At 36.1% G+C, this 16,283-nt stretch overlaps 1 protein-coding gene across 1 annotated transcript in view; it reads left to right on the forward strand.

Annotated features, from left to right (window-relative positions):
* Positions 1 to 16,283, forward strand: part of LOC107684666 (PQ-loop repeat-containing protein 1-like) — a 46,806-nt gene that overhangs the window by 26,276 nt on the left and 4,247 nt on the right. Inside the window, exon 4 of the mRNA XM_016480978.1 lies at positions 6,470 to 6,686. Within this exon, the coding sequence (XP_016336464.1) occupies positions 6,470 to 6,686 (217 nt within the window). The remainder of the gene's footprint in view (positions 1 to 6,469; positions 6,687 to 16,283) is intronic.

The raw sequence follows: 16,283 nt of genomic DNA on the forward strand, positions 1-16,283 counted from the left end.
TGTGTGTGTGTGTGTGTGTGTGTGTGTGTGCATGCATACAAAGTTTTGATTTCTATTTTTGTTTTTATTTTCTCTGGTGGTTTAATTTGTGGAGGACCTGATTTGAAAAAGGCCTTCAAGGCCACTGTCCTAATTGATATTCATAATATTCATGAGTTATAATACCATTGAATGATGTCCCAATCAGCTAAAACAGCTCTTTTATTTCAAAACATTTTCCAGCATTGCTGATGGCTACCAAGAGTCATTTTTCTCTGCTGTGAGTGCAGTATATTCTAGTTTTGTTCTGGGTGTTGCGATAGAGTTCCAGTGCTGAAGGTTATAGGTGATGTTTGTCTGAAGAAGTTAATCTGAATGAGTCACCACCCTCAATGGCCCAAGGATGCTTTGTGAGAGAAGCACATCCACCTTCATGGATCACAGAAAGTCACTCTGCAGTGCCACTAAGGTTAAATTAATCATTCGACTTTGTATTGTCAGGCATTCAAACCCCTAGTGACATCTCTCCAGCATCACCACACAGATGTTCGACCTCTAGATGCTGAAGTGTTTTCCCAGCACATGCTGTTCTAGTCACTCCCCTTGGGGTCAACTGCTTAATTACCCCTCCTGATCCCCTACCTAATTATCTGTTTTCAACTAATTTAAAGTCTCTATTTAACTAGAATCTCAATCGATTACCTGTTTCCAACACAAAATGTTAGCCAGCCAAGGGCAAACCTTGAGGCGGCCCCTCGCACCATCATAGTTTTCTCAACCACCTTCTAACTATCTTTCAATGATGTATTGCTGTAAAGTTGCATCAGGGCTGTCAGGGCTCACCAAGGTTACCTGTAGGTTGTGGAGACGTTCGGGTCGAGGTGCTCGGAGTGGGACTTGTTGGTGCCTGTTCCAGATGTTTCCTTATATTCCCACCAAAACATTTCACAAATACGACACATGCATGTAAAAAAGCACTTTTTCTTGATAAAATGCTTCACTAATTAACCCACAAGGTTGCGAATTAATATTCAGTGAGCTCCAAATGGATCTTAATGCAGATAGACTGGTCACACTTGGCAGGAAATAAGCACATGCTATGGGTACGCATGCATGAAATCCATAGCCAAGTGGTGTGCGTATCACTTTATTGCATGAATATTCATTGAGTGGATCAGCTCAGAGTAGTTTTGTCAGTCAAAAAGACACAGAATGAGAAGGTTCATTAGGACTCATTCTGCTTATCATGGATAAACTGAGTGTGTGGGAGAGAGAAAGAACTGCTTAATGTAAATAGAACCGTCACACTTGACAGAAAATGTTGAACGCATGCATACGAAGCATCAATGCAAAGTAGTATCACCGAATTGTATAAATATTCATGAAGTGCATCAGGTTTAAGTATTTGTGATTGTCAGTCAAAAAGAAAATAGAACTGTACTGAATATTCAAATGAGGAGGCGGGGTTACGACTTCTGTAGGTTATTGATAGACTAAAGTGTGTGTGTGAACTAAACATGGCTATTTCTGAACGTTATCTTTATAGCTTTATGAATAATTCAGCAGTTCTGGACATCTGTTCTTCAGCATGCCTTTAATTGTAGTGTTCCCAAAACCCAGAAACCTACTGCAGCCACCATAGATAGCGTCCACATATTGGCAGAGAGATCGGAACGATCTTTCCCAGCACATTAAAAATCTCATCAGTCTCTTTTCGTAACTACGACACGGTTCTAAATGCCTAATTGACACGAATACGAAATGCCATTTAAAAATGAAACTTTCCTCAAATGTAATTTGTTGTCATTCTCTTCAAAGGGTCCTCTGGCCTGTTTTTTTTTTTGGGGCTGAGATTGAAGTGGCTCATGAAGCAGTAGGAAGCTAAAACCTGTGTTATTGGCCTGACATCTTGATGTAGGTCGAGACTACAGATATGTTTTTTCAAGAGATTAGTGCTACAAGACACACAAAGGTTAAGGCACACTTTCGACTTTGAGGTGCTATGTTAGTAATTGAAATGTTTGATCTGTGGACATCTGAGAAGAAAAGGTTGTGCTCTATCTATCGTTTTGAAGTGTGACCGTTTCATTCTGAATGCCACTAGTGGAGAACAAGATGTTCTGGAGCATGACAGGTTATAGCTTGCACATCAGCCTGGATGAAGGATGATGGCATTTTATAAACTGTTTCTAGGGTGTTCTGGGTGTTTGCTGGTCAAAAAAAGTCTACTTCCTAGAATCTATGATGATCTTGACCCAAATTATAGTTTGGATGATACTTTCAGTGTCAATCTGCTGTATTTTTTATTTATTTATTTATTATTATTTTTGCCTGTTTTATCATCTGTCAGTTCATTTCTTTAGAAAAATAATAGCACAGCAACCCATATGATTTGTGGTATCATTTACAGTGTGGGATGAGCTACATGGTGCATTTTAATACTTAGCAATTTGTTCTGAAGGTGTGGATTTTATGAACTATGAATATATTTTTATGCATTCTGCACCCAGATGAATAATGTTGTTGTTAGAGTGTTTTATTTAATGCTGCTTATTACAAATTAAGTGTCATTGTTTTTTTTGTGCACCAAATGAATGTGCTGTGCTTCATTTGTAGATAGCTGAATTTGCATAGTGTGTTTAGTGTCTAATTTTTTGAAATGGTTACCAGAAAGCAACTGGTTTGATCCCTGTAAGGAGCTTTCATTGATCTATCACCGATGTGCCTTAGAGAAAGACATTTAACCTCAGGTTGTTCTAGGATGAAATGCAGGGTCCCAAATTAATTAGTCAACAGTTAAGCGTGTCACTTTCAGAATGGTAACATAATACATAATTACACTGCCATTAAAATTTTAAGAGTTTGAAAGAAGTGTCTTTTGTTCACCAAGGCTGCATTTATGTTAGCAAAAATACAGTAAAAATGTAGTGAAATATTAGAACCATTTAAAATCTGTTTTCTTTTTTAATATATTTTAAAATTTTATTTATTTCTGTGATGAAAGCTGAATATTCAGCATCATTACTCCAGTCTTTACTGTCACATGATCCTTCAGAAATCATTCTAATATAGTGCACAAGAAATATTTCTTAAGAATGTTGAAAACAGTTGTGCTTTTTAATATTTTAGTAAAAACTGTGATGTGTGTGTGTGTGTTCTTTGATGAATAGAAAGTCTAAAAACAAAAGCATTTATTTGAAATATATTTTTTGTAACAATGTAAATGTATTTACTGTTTTTGTCACTGTTTATTTAAAGCTGCAGTCCGTAACTTTTTTTGTGTTCGAAATTTACAAAATTTATATAATAAGCGAGTACACCATGAATCAATTTTCCAAACCGTGTTTTTGGCTTGTCCTGAATCACTACGGTACACCTATAATAAGTGTTTATATTCGGACTATTTAGACTGGTTCGGGTAGGTACCGCTGCGGAGTAGCCCAGTACTTGCGTGACTCGCCATAGACATAAACAGAGAGAAGTAGCTCCGGCTATAATGTTCTTCCGTAAGATGCACGCAGTTCTGTTTATTAACCGCTAGCGCGCCAAAAGTTACGGACTGCAGCTTTAAAGCAATTTATCATTTTTTATCATAGACTGTATAAAAACATGGACGTAGTGTCCGTGACGTCACCCGTAGGTTCCTGAAGAGCGTTTTTGAAGCTCAAAGTGGGCAGAGCCAAAGTCCCTTTAAGGCAAGTCATGTCACTCGGCGGCCATCTTTGAAACGCCTCTCGGGCATGCAAGTGCAGCTCCTATCTCTTTGCCCTTTTGCAGCCAGCCTCTAGAGGCCAGTTAATGAATTACAGTTTAAGTCACTTCCTTGTTGGCTTCACGAGAGAGAGTGGGAGGTTGCCGCTTGTTTTTTATCAATACTTACGGAATGAAAGTATTAATTTCTTTCACACAAAAAATAAAGGTTTGAACAGTAATGCAAGTGAAATTGTAACAATCATAATCTGACCTTAGCTGATGTAAGTGATTCAAATAAAATACAATTTAGTCTTATAATGAAAAAAAAAATCTGCACTTTTATTTTCTTGATGCTGAGTGATACAATGATCTGCTGTTTATCACAAATGTAAAAAAAAAAAATTTTTTAATTATATTTGTACATGGACCGAAATCTACTTTTATTACCACATATAGTGGTAGGCCTACCACAGCTAATTTTGGACTGATATCACACGAATTCATGGAAATAATACTTTCATATTGTCAGGAAGAGGTCGTTCACAGTTTTTCTTGTCCTTCCTAGCTTAGCACTTACAGTATGTGAGGCTTTTTCAGTCCTGATCCTATCTGTTCTCCAATTTCAAGCCGTGAGATTTCTGATAATACGGTGCGTTAATCACACAAACACACATCCAGACATCTCGCCCCTTGCTTTACCACACAGTCATGCAAATGTTTCCCGACAGCGGATGGCACGGCGGCCACACTACAGTGCCGGTGCCTGTCAGGTAGACGCATGCAAGAAATCAGAACATAAAACCTACTAAATGACAGCGTGTGGTCTGCGGGCTCTCTGCCGCTGAACGCGACACTCCAGTCAGAGCTGTAACAAATAGGGCTATTATTTAGCTATCAATTCTCTGGAGCTGATGTCAGCTCATTTCAGGATCCTGTGCCATCAGTTTGGGCGAGAGACAGGTACTCGTTGATCATGTCAGGATGCTTCACATGCTTCGTGATCACTAATGTAGAGATGACCAATGTGACAAAGAAGCTGTCTTCACTATCCTGTGTCTTATTTGTTTGTCTCTTCACTGATTCTTAAGAGACCGGACAAAACATGTACCACATTTGCCATTAATTTCCATTTTGACATTAATTCTTTAAACATAATAGTTCTTTATATAAATGTACTAATTTATCTTATTAACTGTTTATTTGATCAAAATTATACAGTTATCACTTGGCGCTTTTTAAGTTCATTCAGAAAAAAAAATGTAGGTTACACTTTATTTGATGCCCTTTTATATAACACATTTTTAATACATTAATTATGCTTTGTAATGCACCTTCGTTGTATGATTTCATGAATAATTGTAAGTTTTAATACAATATAGTACTTACCTATTCATTGTTTCACATTTAGAAAGTAAAAACACATTACAAACAACTAATTTCAGATGTAACAAAGAATCTGCTAATATTGCAGTGCTTTTTTTACTTTAGTTACAAATATTTATGAAAAGATAATGCATTACAGCCTACGTTATGAATACCTTTATAATGCATTATACATAAAGGCTTCAGGTGTTGCCAAAATATTTTAATGATTTCCATTTTATTTATTTATTATTTAGTTTGTGCTGCAATCTACATATTTTATACATAGTTTTTAGTAAGAATTTTTTGTTGTTGTTTTTGAAAGAATAGTCTTATGCTCACCAAGGCTGCACTTATTTGAGCAAAAATACATTCAAAAATAATTCAGTGGTTATTACAGTTTAAAGAACCGTTTTCCAATTTAATATATTTCATTTATTATTTTAATGTTATGGCAAATCTGCATTTTCAGCAGTCTTAAATGTTTATTTTCCAAAAAAAAAAAAAAAAACTTCTAATTTCAGATGTAACAAAGAATCTGCTAATATTGCAGTGCTTTTTTTACTTTAGTTACAAATATTTATGAAAAGATAATGCATTACAGCCTACGTTATGAATACCTTTATAATGCATTATACATAAAGGCTTCAGGTGTTGCCAAGTGTTGTTAATGATTTCCATTTTATTTATTTATTATTTAGTTTGTGCTGCAATCTACATATTTTATACATAGTTTTTAGTAAGAATTTTTTGTTGTTGTTTTTGAAAGAATAGTCTTATGCTCACCAAGGCTGCACTTATTTGAGCAAAAATACATTCAAAAATAATTCAGTGGTTATTACAGTTTAAAGAACCGTTTTCCAATTTAATATATTTCATTTATTATTTTAATGTTATGGCAAATCTGCATTTTCAGCAGTCTTAAATGTTTATTTTCCAAAAAAAAAAAAAAAAACTTACTGACCCCAAATTTTATATGTAACCATAAATATAACCGTAATATGTGTATGGTTTCTTTTCTGCTGACTGGAGTACAGTCGTGGTTTTGTGTCTTTATTTTATGCAAGTGCTTAATCCTCACTGCTGAATGTTTTGGCTGTGTTCCCCTAGAGAGCCTGGTCATTTATTTCACGGCTCTCAGGAAAATTGTAAATGAAATGTTGAGTTGTCGTAAACGGGTTTCTTTATGTAATGGAGATTTGCAGAAAGAGGCGCACAGGTTTCAAAGCTCATTTAACTTTTCATATAGCATGAGAGAGTTTGTGTGAGGTGTTGAGCACTGTGATATGCATACTAATGATAAAATGCTTTAAAGTTTCCCTTTCTTATTTTCTTGGGCAGTATTATAGAGAGATGCTTGGAGATATCGCATTGTCTGTATTTGAAATATTTTTATGATCCTTTTTTTATCTTTCTTTCTTTGTCTCTCCTACAGATTTGGACCTTCGGTATTTTTGGAGCTGGAGTTCTTTTGAGGACTATCTGATGTTCTGCTTTGCCCTCACGCTGCTGTGTGCTTTCATAACGTTCCTCTTTCTGGATTGGGTCCTATTTGTGGAGGCCCTGGGCTCTTTGGCTGTAATGTTTGAAGCCATGTTGGGACTGCCTCAGCTGCTGCAGAACTACAACAACCGTTCCACCCGAGGCATGAGGTAAACAAGACCCAAACTGTTATTGATCTTTTCATAAAATTTTTAATTTGGGCCTTACATTACATTACATTACATTACATCAAAATGTTACATTCAAAAACTTACCAAGCAGAAAATATAATCCCAAAATTCATTGTAACAGGTTTAGAGTAAAAATGCTGTTTAGGTAATGTTGAGGATGCACAATATATCAGTACCATATAATTTATCAGCTGATATTAAAGGTAATTTATCAGTATTGTTCATGCTCATTTCCCCTATTTTTACAGCATGGCACTTAGATTAAAGCAAAGGTGAAGTTGTTCTTTAAAAACACTTATCATTTAACAATCATTTAAAAATAGCTCTGTCCCAAATTAATCTGAAAATATTTAAAATTATAAACATTTTTCAATACGTGCATTATAAAGTTATGATGCTGAAAGAAAGATTTCACCCAAAAATGAACATCAGGCCGTCAAAGATGTAGACGAGTTTGTTTCTTCATCCGAACATATTTGGAGACATTTATCATTACATCACAATCTCACCAATGGATCCTCTGCAGTGAATGGGTGCCGTCAGAATGAGAGTCCAAAACGGCTAAAAAACATCACAATAATCCATAAGGAAGCCACACGACCCTATTTCATCAGTTAATGTTTTGTGAAGTGAAAAACTGCATGTTTATAATAAACAAATGACGTTTTTTTGTTTTTTACAAACGTGTTTTTGACAGCACCCATTTACTGCAGAGGATTCATTGGTGAGCAAGTGGTGTAATGCTAAATTTCTCTAAATTTGTTCTGATTAAGAAACAAACTCATCTACATCTTGGATGACATCAGTGTAAACAATTTATTTAGCCATGTTTCATTTTTGGGTGAACTCTTCCTTTAGCTGTAACTGTTGCATTTAAAACAGCTGATTTTAGTTTTCAGTGTTTTATATTTAGTTTAATTAGACAAAAAAATAGTATGTCCATGTATGTTATTTTCCATGTAGCATTCAAAATATACAGCCTATGCCTCACAACCTCTTGTGGTAGTTTTTGCTCATTGTTGCCATAATGTGTGTCGCCTGTGCCATGACAGGTAGATGGTGAGAAGGTTAAATTCACACACGGTAATTGTTTGCAGGACATGCTTCACCCAAGACACCACTCATTAAAGGCACGTAATGATGATAATTAATTTTAGACCGCTAATGAGCTTGTTAATTGATGTTATAGCCCACCCTGCTCGAATTCGAAGACTCCTTGGTGAAATAAAGTTGACCTTACTGGTACTTTTTTTTTGGGGGGGGGCCAGCTCTTTTTCCCTCTTTTTATTTAAAAAAAAAAAGGAAAAAGTCCTTCATCTCATGGTCTGCTCCACAGAACTCGGTGTGACACACGCTCCAGGCTCCCCTTTATGAGCCAAATTAAACATTGTGAGCACAGTTTAGGCTGAGAGAGGGAAAATGGAAGCTAATGTAAATGGCATTTCTCCGGAAATCCATCTTTTTATGAACACAATGAATGTGTCACTGCCATAGCGTGTAGTGTGTAATGCCTTTGCCCTGGATGTGATTTCAGTGTGTCTGCAGGCGTCGATGGCCCTCGACCGATCACTGCACTGGCATCTGTGTTTCTTTACGTATGCGAGTGAATTTATTATTATTGCGAAGTCTTTGGAGACATGGTTCAGAGTGTGTATTTAAAGCCATCCTTCAACATCTATGAGTGGAAAATATCTGTCACCAAGACAGCACTGCAGTGTTTGTGTGTGTATACAGTATATTGTGTTCATATATCTGCGTATAAATATGTAGTGAACCTTTAAACCTGACAAAGTTCCACACAAACTTGTTGGGATTTTATCTAAAATGATTAAATGTGCAGAAACTACTACAACAATATTTAAAAAAATATATTAAAAAATCACTCACACACTCAGGTTTGACATACTGCATTTGTGATTTGTCTGTAATTAAGTTTCAGTATACAAACGTGTGAATGAGATTTGAGAGTTTCTGCAGATAATGAATAATTGAGAAATTTTGATTTGTTCCTCATACAAAGTTATTGTTTGAATACAGAAGACTCTAAATATATTAAACAGGGTTTATAAACTATTTTATGGAACTTTAGGGAGCTTGACAGCCCCTGGTCACTATGGCTCCATTCCAAAACCTAGTATGTTGATTATATGTAAATATAATTCCTTTAGTACCATTTTGTTTTAATTGTTCAGTACCAAAAAGTATTGATTATAAAGTTGAAATTAGGTAAATGTAATTCACAGATTAACTATTTTATCCAACATTTATATGTGCGAGGTAATTTTATGCTTATTGAAGCTTAGAATTAGCAACATGCTAACAGCAAACTGTTGAAATCAAATGTGGGTTAAGTGTTGACATGAGAAATGCTACTGTCAATGTAGAGTGTTTCAAATTGATCTCTTATGAGGTTCTATTTCAATTCGTATGCTTCCTTAGAAGGCAGCTCACTTTGCTTTGGGAAATTAGCCTATATGCTTTCACTGAATAGAAAAGACCTGTGGCAACATTTTTCATCATCTGTTTCAGTGAAGAAAAAGGCATACAGGTTTAGAACGAAATGATGGTGTGGAAATGGTGACAGAATTGTCATAGGTTAATCACTGCTTTAATGCATGTTAACATTTTAACAATATTGTCTTAAAATTCCAACCCAGCCTTATTGTGAAAATGAGCCTGTGGCAACATTTCTGCAATATTATATTTTTTTCTTGCAAGTTAATTGTCCAGTAGTGTTCCAGTGTTTCCAAAAGAGATAAATATGAAACTGGCAATGTTTTATTACATTGACTTAAAGGATTCTATCACGGTTGAAAATAATGTGCCATGCACACTAAACCTAACTGAGATAAAAACACATTTGCTGGAACAACCATACCATTTTAGCTTGCTTCTACAAGTCTTTTATCTTGACTCTTGTTTCACAGTACCCTTATCTGAGTGTAGTGCTCTACCGGGTGTGCTACGGAGCAAGTTTGCTGTCAGAAAAGCCATATATATGGATCTGGTTATGTTATACAAACGTCATTTTCAAACCATGCACTATGGTAAAAGTGTTTAAGGTCATAACATAGTATTGAGCAAGGAACCATACTGCTTCTCTAAACATTTTTGTGTGAAAAGTTTTTGTTTTTTTACTGTTCATGCGATATGGAAACTGCAGTAAATTGTATCTGCAGGAACATTTTTGGAATTTTGTATATGAATTTAATTTGAATTTAAGTATAGGCACTTTTTTTTTTTGGTTGTAAAATGCTGTCTAGCTTTGCAGCTCACTAGGTTGTGGAGCAGAGCTTGTGTTTGTGTTGCTGTGCCCTTGTAGAGAGAGTTTTACAAGGTATTGTGATATACTCCACATCAGTACCTCTACCAATGACACATGCAGTACTGTCTTTAACAAGACCAACCATCCATACCCTCCTACTGTCCTTAATACGGGCCAGTGAAGCTGGGAGGGTCCAACGCTGTGCCCTTGAGCCAGACATTTATTGAACCTGAAGGATTTAAATGGCCCATCTCCCCTTGCTATTCTCTGAAAGCTCCCATCTCTTGTTGACCTTCTTTCTCCTCGTTTGAACTTCTCGTTGATTCTGTGTCCACTTCTGCTGCTGTTTTAATTCATGTTGCTCTGGTGGAAACACAGACGTAAGAACAGGATGAAGTGAGGAACAGCAGGGCAATGTGTGTCTTAGACTGTGACTGACATTAATGGACCGGGTATCCAGCAACACGCTGACTCCCTTCTCCCATGAGGCTTTACCCCATTTTTCAAGTTCTGAAAGGCCCTCAGAATTCTTGACAGGGGCTTTTTTTAGTGTGCTCACATTTGTATTTTTACAGAAATTGATTCCTGATCTTTTTCATTTCAGATTTTGTACCCTGGGGGCTCTGTGAGCAAAAGGAGCTCAACCTATTTTATCTAAGGTTTTTTTTTTTCTCTCACGCTATCGTGTGTGCATATCTGACAACCACATTCAGTGTGAATTATATTCCAAATGGCTATCGTCTTTAGCCTTGGTGTGGACTCTTTGATGATGGTTCTAATTATAGAGACTTAACGAACCAGCATACATGGAGTTTCACCCCGTGAACTCCTTTTTCTCCTACAGCATAGTCTCCAACACAGACTCACACTCATTATCCTCATTTTAAAACATCTTGTCTGATGCAAGCAAAGACCTTAGATGCAGGTTGTTGGAGTAAAGGGCCATTCACACCAAGACTGATACTGATAACTATAACTATAAAGTTTTAATAATCATTCTAATATTTAGAATCTTAATTCAGTGACAATAGGGTAGTCCACACCACAATTAAAACAATTATAACAATAACAGAGGAATGTAATAGTGGAACTATTTTTTTTCCTGCTTATGAACATTGGCAGCCAATCAGAGTTCACAGAACGTTAAAGAGCTCATGCATTTAAAGCAGCTAACGAAAAAACTGCAGCTGGTGCTTAAAATAAAACATTATTGTTGTTGATGTGGATGCTGATATATATGATTGTTATCTATAAAGTTATTATTCTTAGTGAAAATGGAACTTTTCTGATTTTCCAATGCTCGCTTAGTTGCTCCAGTAATATTAAAGATATGGTTTTAGACGTTGACTCTTCATAATGTGCTGTTTTAGCTAAATTTAGTATGCAGATAAAGGTAAAACAGAAGAGCATCCATAATTCAGTATGCAATTTTTTCAATAATGGCATCAGTGTTGGTTCAAGTCAATGGCAATATGAGTCTAAGGTAGATTATTAACACAATGGTGTTGAAGTTTTAGGTAAACTGAGATTTTAGACCTTGATTTAGCTTAAATTAAATGTTGCATCACAGCTGCACTTGTTGCATATGTCATTGCACTTCTGCATTAGATCCCAAAAATAACCTGCAGCATCTTTGTATTGTAAGACTGAAAAAGAAAAGAAGCATTTCCATGCAGTCCTTTAATTCAAAATCACTTTATATATTTTGTCTAATTTAATAAGTCCCAAATACTCAGATTGCACAGCAAGCACTGCACTGTCGCTGTCTTTCACCTGCTGTCTCTCACTTCTCCCAGTTCAGGTGCCTCCACAGGAGCTCTAAAATGTTAAAAAAGTTTGAGCCACTCAGCTCTAATGTCAGCTGAAACCAGTTTCTGGGGTTTAGGCTCCATGCTAAGTCAAGAGCGTAGTTAGCATCAGGACCCTGCTGTGTTGATGAAGCCGAGTGCACTGTACTGTCTCCCTAACAAGCAGAGACACGCAGCCGGATTCTCCCACGAGACCGAGCTTCGCCATGGGCCTCACTGCTCACACAGAGCCCTGATCGGCCCTGATTACACCTGGGAGTTTCACGCTCGTAGGAAACGTTTCCCGTATTTATAAAAATAAGGAAGCAGTGGATATAACTTAGCTATACAGGGTATCTGGGGAAAGGAAAGTGTCCTTGCTAGCATAGATGCGGTTCTGATTTGTTGTGGCTGCTGTTATGACACCTGGTAGGAGCTATTTGTATTTCTGTGGTCTGTTTGTGCATGTGATCTACCTTATATTCGCTTCAAATGGTGCTCAGTGATACACCCAGGTGGTAAAAACTCATTTATCATAGCTAGCGAAGCAAAAAAAAAAAAGCAAAAAAGCAAAAAACTCTCAAGCAGAGTAAAATAAATGCTTTATTAACCTAACACAAGTCAACAAAACTGAGGGATGCCATTTCTTTTTCTTACTTGCCAACAAGCTACTATATGTTTAGAATGGAGTACTAGAAAGTATACATTGTATTCTACTTACTGTTGTTTAAAAATTGAAATATGTGAAACATTATGCAATGATAATCTTTTTAAAACTTTTCAAGTATTACATTGTTGTCTTAGACATTGTCTTTGAATATTAAATTTGGCAGTTACTTTGCATTTTTAATTTCAATATTGCATGTTTAATCCTGTTTTGTGCAAAGTGTTATAACTTAGTCCAATAAAATAATCAAGAAGGGCATGTTTAAAAATCATTGTACTGTATACTGGTTGTATGTTGTACATATAGTCAAATGTAGTACACTGATACTTGTTTTCTTGTATATATCTTGTAAATATTGTATATATTGTAAACTCATTTATTACATTTCTTATCCTATTGAGATTATTTTCTCACCCCCTTTTTTCTTATTTTAGGCATTCAATATATATCTAAAAACAAGTCTTCTTATCTTTGCTTTGCAAGTAAATCTGTGCAGTTTTAGGATTTTTATTCAATAATTTTACTGCAAACCAAGTGTAGATACTGATTATGTAAATATGTTTTGCAGTGTACAAGTTTGGGGTCAGTAAAATGTTTTTGAAAGAAGTCTCTTAAGCTCACTAAGGCAATATTTTTTTATTAAAAAACAGTAAAATTGTGGCATATTACAATTTTATTTTAATATATTTATAAAAATTGATTCCTGTGATGGCAAATCTTTATTTACCATATTTACAATATTTTCTTTTTATTTTATGTCTTTACATTACTTTTGATCAATTTAATGTATCCTTGCAGAATAAAAGTATTAATTTCTTTAAAAAAAAAAAATCCATACAGACCCCGAGTTTTTGAATGGTAGTGTAGCAGTTATTCCCTGACTATATGGGATGCACAATACTAAATAAAAGCCAATAACTGCAATCTGACAAGCCAATAATTATTTCCATGTTATGGCCGATAACCGATAAAACATGGATATTGCAAATCTAATCTAAACAAATTTTATTCACAAATTCACATAGTTCTGCTGTTGTTACTGTACATGCTCACAGCAACCCATGACAATATGCGCTCTTAAAAGAAAAATGCATGTTTAGTTAAATTTTGGCCACATTGAGTTGCTGTCCCTTTAAATTAGCCTGTTCATAATGGCAAGAGTTATCTAAATCTTGTAAACAGACAAAAATATATATATATATTTAAATAACCAATATGGGCCGTTACTGATAAATCGAAGAATTTGTCCGTCATGGCTGATAACCGATATGTTGTGAATATATTTTGCATCCCTAATATGGCATTGAGAGTTCATGATTTATACTCCAGAAACAGTAGTATTCTGTTCTAAACATAGCCATTGAATTTCTGAAACCTGAAAGTGATGTTTCACCTCAGCACATATTAGCAAGGTATGTCTGGACACATTTCGATCTTTGAGTTGCTGTCGCTTAGAGGCACGCAAATATACAGAACTTTATCAGTAGAGTTGTTGCCCTCACAGTTGTTGGCTGTCATGTCTGGGTTAATTAGAGAAGAAAAGCCATTGGAGTGGATCCCCACATGACCTAAGGTGAGCTGAGGTACGCTAGCATCCTGCACAGTCCCCATTGATCAGACTGAGCCGTGTGATTGAATTAGAGGAGCCGCTAGCAGCCACGGCTTGCCAGGACCAGTACCGCAACAGAATTATTCACATTCCCTCCAGGGCAAAGCACAGCGGAGGAGGGGGGTGAGGAACAAGAAAAATACAAGAGAGCAGAGTGCCAGCGTTCTGGAGGGAACGAAAGAGAAAACCATCGTTTTTTCTGTTTGACATGCCAATTTGTATGACATTAGCATCGCTCTTAATGGGTTTGTGTATACAGAAGTAGAAATATATCATGGGGGATGTCCAACTCTACTGATTTAAAGGCCGCTTGAACACTCTACTTCCATCCAAAGTGCGTCGCAGCTGTGCTGAATGTATTTTCTGACTATTTTGATTGGCTAAGCTTTGTTTGTAAGACAGTGATCTGTGTGAGCTTGTTTGGTTGCCATATGGTGGATAAACATAATTTGATTTGAGGCCTTTAATGTCTCCATCACTTTTTCCTCTTGTAGGTTTTTCTGTGGTTTTTCTTTTTTGTGTGTGTGTGTGTGTGTGTGTGTGTGGTGGAGACTGATCTGTTTTAGGAAGTGTGCAAACTGTCTTGTGTTTGAGCCGGATGGATCGATCTACATACATATTTCATATTCTTTTTGTTGAGGATGGCCTGTCTTTTCTCTCACCGACCTTTTGAATTCACCTGTCTTCAAATGTGCCAAAGTTTTGAAGAGCTTACTTTACCTTCAGCCGTTCAGTGGTTCATACAGTTGCTTTCCCTGACGGATTCTCAAGGTTTTGTTTTCGCTCGTCTTTGTCTTTCCATAGGTGAAGAGTGTCTAGAAGCACGACGAGTTTCTGTTTCTCTTCAATCCCTTTGTGGACATTTGTAGTGAGTGAGGGTCTTTATGAGAGAGTTCTGGTGCCTCTTTCAGAGGCTACTCGCTGGTCACGGTTTATCGCTCCATCGATGTGAATTCAGTAGAGAGAAACCAGAGAGACGAAGGAAGATGCTGGTGTGTCGATACATCTGTCTGGAGCAGATCTTCAGAATGTTGCCCCTTCTTAGATTTCTCTGCCAAATGTCAAAACTCAAATCTCTTCAGAAGCCCGGTAGGCTTGTCTTGCGTCTTATATATCTGGTGTCTCTAGCCTCCAGTAGACGAACTTTTAACTATCGACATGTAGTCTGCTTCACCAGACCAACAGACCAGATATACAGTACAAGAAGGGGTTGTATCATTCTATCTATTGTTCTAACTACCATTCTGTTTGTCTGCTGGTCTATCTGTCGTTCTTTCTGTCATTTTATATATCATTGCAATTGCAGCTATCATTCTATAGGTCATCTATCTATCTGTCTGTCTGTCTATTAGGGCTGTGCAATTAATCGCATGCGATTGTCATGCGCATCTCATCAGTAAAGCCGGTTCTGTGATTAGTAGTAAATCGCCATCAGAGATGCGCATGGCAATCGCATGCGATTAATTGCACAGCCCTACTGTCTATCTGTCTGTCTGTATCTCTATCTATCTATCTATCTGTCTATCTGTCTGTCTGTCTGTCTGTCTGTCTGTCATTCTATCGTTATAGCTATCTATACTGTATGTAGTTGTTTATATATTTATACATAACCATTTTAAAGTTCTTACAAGTTTAATGTTTTGTGTTTCTGTCATTCTATCTATTGCTCTCTATTTTTCTATCATTCTGTCTTTTCTCTATTTTTCTGTTGTTCCATCATTCCATTATTCTATCTGTTGTTCTATCACTCTATCATTCTATCTATTTGTGTCTCTATCATTCTATATATCATTCTATAAATTCTATATAATCTTTCATTCTGGCTGTTCTTTTATCTGATGGCATATAATTCAATTTATAGTTCTTTTTAGAGTTTTATCACTCTGCTGTTCTTTCTATCATTCTTCCTATTGTTCTATCATTCTGTCTATCACTTTTTGTTCTATCAGTGGTTCTAATGTTCTTTTAGTAATTCTTTAATTTTCATTTTGTCTATGGTTCTATTGATCATACAGTTTATCCTCCAATCCTTCTTTGTATTCTAACACTCTTTTCCTCATTCTATATGTCTGTTCTTAACTTTTTATCTGTCTGTTTATGATGGTAACATTCTGTCTACCACTCAATCATTCATTCTGTTTATTGATCTGTCTGTGTCTTTTCTTTCATTTTGGATAATCCTTTCGTTCTTTCTTTCTTTCTTTCTTTCTTTCTTTCTTTCTTTCTTTCTTTCTCTCTCTCTCTCTCT

The sequence above is a fragment of the Sinocyclocheilus anshuiensis genome, unplaced genomic scaffold (assembly GCF_001515605.1).
Source record: "Sinocyclocheilus anshuiensis isolate Anshui unplaced genomic scaffold, SAMN03320099.WGS_v1.1 scaffold93, whole genome shotgun sequence".
In the NCBI taxonomy this organism is placed as follows: domain Eukaryota; kingdom Metazoa; phylum Chordata; class Actinopteri; order Cypriniformes; family Cyprinidae; genus Sinocyclocheilus; species Sinocyclocheilus anshuiensis.